Here is a 3,854-nt window from a genome sequence, read left to right on the forward strand (position 1 = left end):
GTAATTTCAATATTTGAAATTTTGGACTTAGATAGTTTCATAACGAGAAATGACGAACAAAACCAGTACTTGCTAAAAGTACTCACAAATTATAGAAGACAGTTTCCAAATACTCGATTCGATTGTTCTGTTTCGTATTATTGATCCACATTTTTATACGAAACAGGATCTGCCTGGACGAATAAAAATTGTTTAAAAATTGACAGGCCATTCTGAACAGAATTGACTATACCTCGAAAGCATTAAATATTATGTTTAATTCAGAAAATGGGATTTTAAAAACATGCTTGTAAAAATAATTGTTCAAACAAATTGCATTTTTTTAAACATTTTAAGCTGGTTAAAATATTCTTTCTATATACTATAAAATCAGAAAAATAATTGTATTCTATTTTCTTTTTTTAAGTTATTGGAAAAAATTGATTGAGCAAGTATAAATTGTTTAAATAAATAGAAATTTGTTCAAGCTTAGAAGAAATGTATCAAAATTCTACAATTATTCAATAAAAAGTAGCATCGTATACCATTTTGAGAAAAAGTGGAGATCTCTGGCTCAATGTTTAGAAATTTTGAAATAAACAATGATTACTTGTTTTAATAATTAATGTGTCAAAATTTTAGTACTAAAAAAAAATATTAAATATTAAATTTTATGAAGAAAGTACAATTATTTTTTACATTTTATTGAAATAAATCATTCTTTTATTAAGTTACATTTATTTTAATTTCGCTTAAATGACGTCTGTCCCTATCAATTCTTAATTCAATAAAGAGAAATCATATTCGCCGCAGAAATATGATATATTTTAAATCAAATATATAAATGTTCTAATTTTCCCACTTTCACATTTCATGATATTCGCACTCCGATAATGTTTAAAAAGAGGACGTAGCTGAATTTTCTAAAGCGGATTTTAAAAAGGATTTACATATGTCTCCGTCGGATATAGAAATACTTTTTAAGCGTTAAAATATCTTCATGTTTCGCCAATTCGCTTAACGTTTTCAATTTAAGTTGCAAATAAATAATTAATTAATAATTCTTTACAAAATGCTATCATATTATTATAATAATAATTATATTATGGATGAAAATCAGTTAATATTTCCATTAATTAAGTAAACCTTAATGTGCATTCGAAATTACAAGAACTCTCAACTGGCATTGAAGATATGATCCGATTTTCATCAACAGAACTGTTTAGCACAGTACATATAGAGAAAGACACACCTGTGAGTTAAATGTGAATCTTAATTCGCTACTATTTATTACTAAAAAATTTTGAGGAAAACATTGAGATAATTATTTAGAAAATAACAGATTTTATGCAGTACACACATGTTTCCTATGTTATTTTATTATCTAAATAAAATTCATAATTTATATTTTATTTACGAATCACCTCGAAAATTAAAAGTCAATATAATTTCATTATTAAACATTTTTTAAATTCTCATTTTCTCAATATTAAATTGCTGACACTGAATTCTGATTTTCTGAACGCAATAGGAAAAGTAAATAAAGCGTTCGAAAAAAAAAGTTAGAAGACGCAGAAAAAAAGGGTTCAGGGCTTCAGGTACTTGACGCCGAAGTTTGCAGTAGGAGAAAAAACGCAGTAGAAATCCGGCCAAAGTTACTGTCTACTGCTTCCTCCGGCGGCCGGAGGGAGCAGGAGCCGGAGATTAAAACTCGGGTCGGGCAACAAGCAGGAGGACCTGTCTGCCGGAGGGCAAGCTGTAGCCGAAGTACTGCTTGTCCCATCTCTAATAATAATTTAAATATTTCTGAAAGGTTTAGATACTTTAGATAAACATATACAAATTTTTGGGCTGTTAACGTGCAAAGCTTATATTTCTAAATTAAAATGAGACTAAATAATAGCATTGCGTGTTAAGATTCACTCAGTGAAAATTCGCTGTACTTGATTTTGAAAAGTTAAAAAATTTTTTCATCTAATTCAGGCGTCACCAATGGTAGATCCTGTATCTACTAGCGATTCCAGGCCAATAGGTCGGATCTACTCAGTTTTGGCCTATTATCGGCGAGAAAACTGGAGGCATCTGCCTTTGAAACTTAACTCAGTCAAAAAAAAAAAATGCTAGCACAACAAAAAAATAGTCATTTAAAAGCTGAAAGTGTTCTACGTTAATGAGCTTGAAGATGTTTACGTAAAAAAATTTGTGTGCTTAGAAGACTGAAAAATGTAAAAAAAAGAAAGGATTTTAGGGTACATTTAGGAACTGTCAAGTTTAGAGCATTATTTCTTATACAAGGGGCGATGGGAAAAATTTGAAAAAAAATTATGAGTATGTGGAAAACTGTTGTAAATCAGTTACAGTTGAGAAATTTTCAAAACAATAAAAATTGTTGCTTGCAAGTACAAAAATGTGCAACTATATTATCTTAGGGGGGTGGGGGGCTTTTTTACATTCTCATCATTTATGATTAAGTATTAGAATTGTCGGAAATTTGACATCACACTTTTTCAACGGATCTCCACGTTTCGAAACCCCGTCCGTAAACACGATAACTCGAAAAAATTAACGAATCAAATTCATCTTTGGTACATTTTTTTTAGGTCCTAAAAGAAAGGTCGAGTTCGCGAACCAGCCATTTGTGATAAAAATGCAAATTAAACGCATTTTGAAATTTTTTGAGACCAGTTGTTTAAGAATTAAAAAATTCTATGTACGGATATTTATAGTATTCAAAAGAACAAACAATTTATCCTCATGACTTTTTTAGATAAAAAATAAATTCTGAGTTATAGCGTATTCAAAATTTTTGTAATCAACCTACAAGATTATCAATGCAACTGTAATTTTTTACTCACAATCAATTTTCAAAGTTTTGTAATTTTTCTATTTTCGAAATAATTTTATTTACAGATTCTTGAATTTAGCTATCCTATAAAGTAAAAATTTGTTCCTTTTTTACATGAAAGTTCATTTTTACAAAGTTAAAATGATTTTAAATGTTCGTTAAAACAACCGTTACAGACGGCACTGATTCATTAGGAAAAGGGATGGCACATCTAAGTACTGGTGAACAGGTGACATGTTAAAACCGAATAGATTACAACCAAACGTTAAAAATATTTGGTGGCCCTGAAAAGGGCCGATTGTATGCAGTCAATGCCAGGATTTGTTCAGAACTTAACCTCCGAAACCATATAGAGTACGTCCTTGACGTTTCAAAGCATAGACAACGTCCATAGCAGTGACAGTCTTTCTCTTGGCATGTTCAGTATAGGTGACTGCATCACGGATGACGTTTTCAAGGAATACCTTCAAGACACCTCGAGTTTCCTCGTAGATCAAGCCAGAAATACGCTTGACTCCACCACGACGAGCCAGACGACGGATGGCGGGCTTCGTAATTCCCTGGATGTTGTCACGCAAAACTTTACGATGGCGCTTTGCTCCTCCCTTTCCCAAACCTTTGCCTCCTTTACCACGGCCAGTCATTTTTCCAGTAAATATGTTGGTAAACTCAGCAAAAGAGCAAAACTCTGAATGTTGAAAACTTCAAATGTGCGCGATTATATAGACACCGGAAACCAAGTTCCCCACTAACGGACTGATGCACTTTCTCCCCTCTTTTTTCTCACTGACGAATAAGCCAAGGCATATGGTCTCTTTGTAAGCAGATGTTCCTCCCTTCTCAAAGCTGAGCGACCTATCAGATTAGAAATGACGCGGCTATATAACAGCGTTCATTGTAAGTTTTTTATCATTGTTTGAGAACTTGTTTTGAAAGCAACATCTTAAAGAAATGGCTCGTACCAAGCAAACTGCTCGTAAATCCACTGGTGGGAAGGCACCAAGGAAGCAGCTGGCAACCAAAGCCGCTC

At 32.3% G+C, this 3,854-nt stretch overlaps 1 protein-coding gene across 1 annotated transcript; it reads right to left on the reverse strand.

Annotated features, from left to right (window-relative positions):
• Window positions 1-3,108: 3,108 nt before the first annotated feature.
• LOC117181636 (histone H4) lies at window positions 3,109-3,533 on the reverse strand. The gene has a single exon (XM_033374529.1). It carries the CDS (start codon window positions 3,466-3,468, stop codon window positions 3,157-3,159), a length of 312 nt encoding a protein of 103 aa, XP_033230420.1. The 5' UTR covers window positions 3,469-3,533; the 3' UTR covers window positions 3,109-3,156.
• Window positions 3,534-3,854: the final 321 nt, after the last annotated feature.

Source organism: Belonocnema kinseyi, chromosome 1 (assembly GCF_010883055.1).
Source record: "Belonocnema kinseyi isolate 2016_QV_RU_SX_M_011 chromosome 1, B_treatae_v1, whole genome shotgun sequence".
Lineage (NCBI taxonomy): Eukaryota > Metazoa > Arthropoda > Insecta > Hymenoptera > Cynipidae > Belonocnema > Belonocnema kinseyi.

Coding starts and splice junctions, on each gene's coding strand:
- LOC117181636 (XM_033374529.1), bottom strand. CDS start 3,468: ATGACTGGCCGTGGTAAAGGAGGCAAAGGTTTGGGAAAGGGAGGAGCA.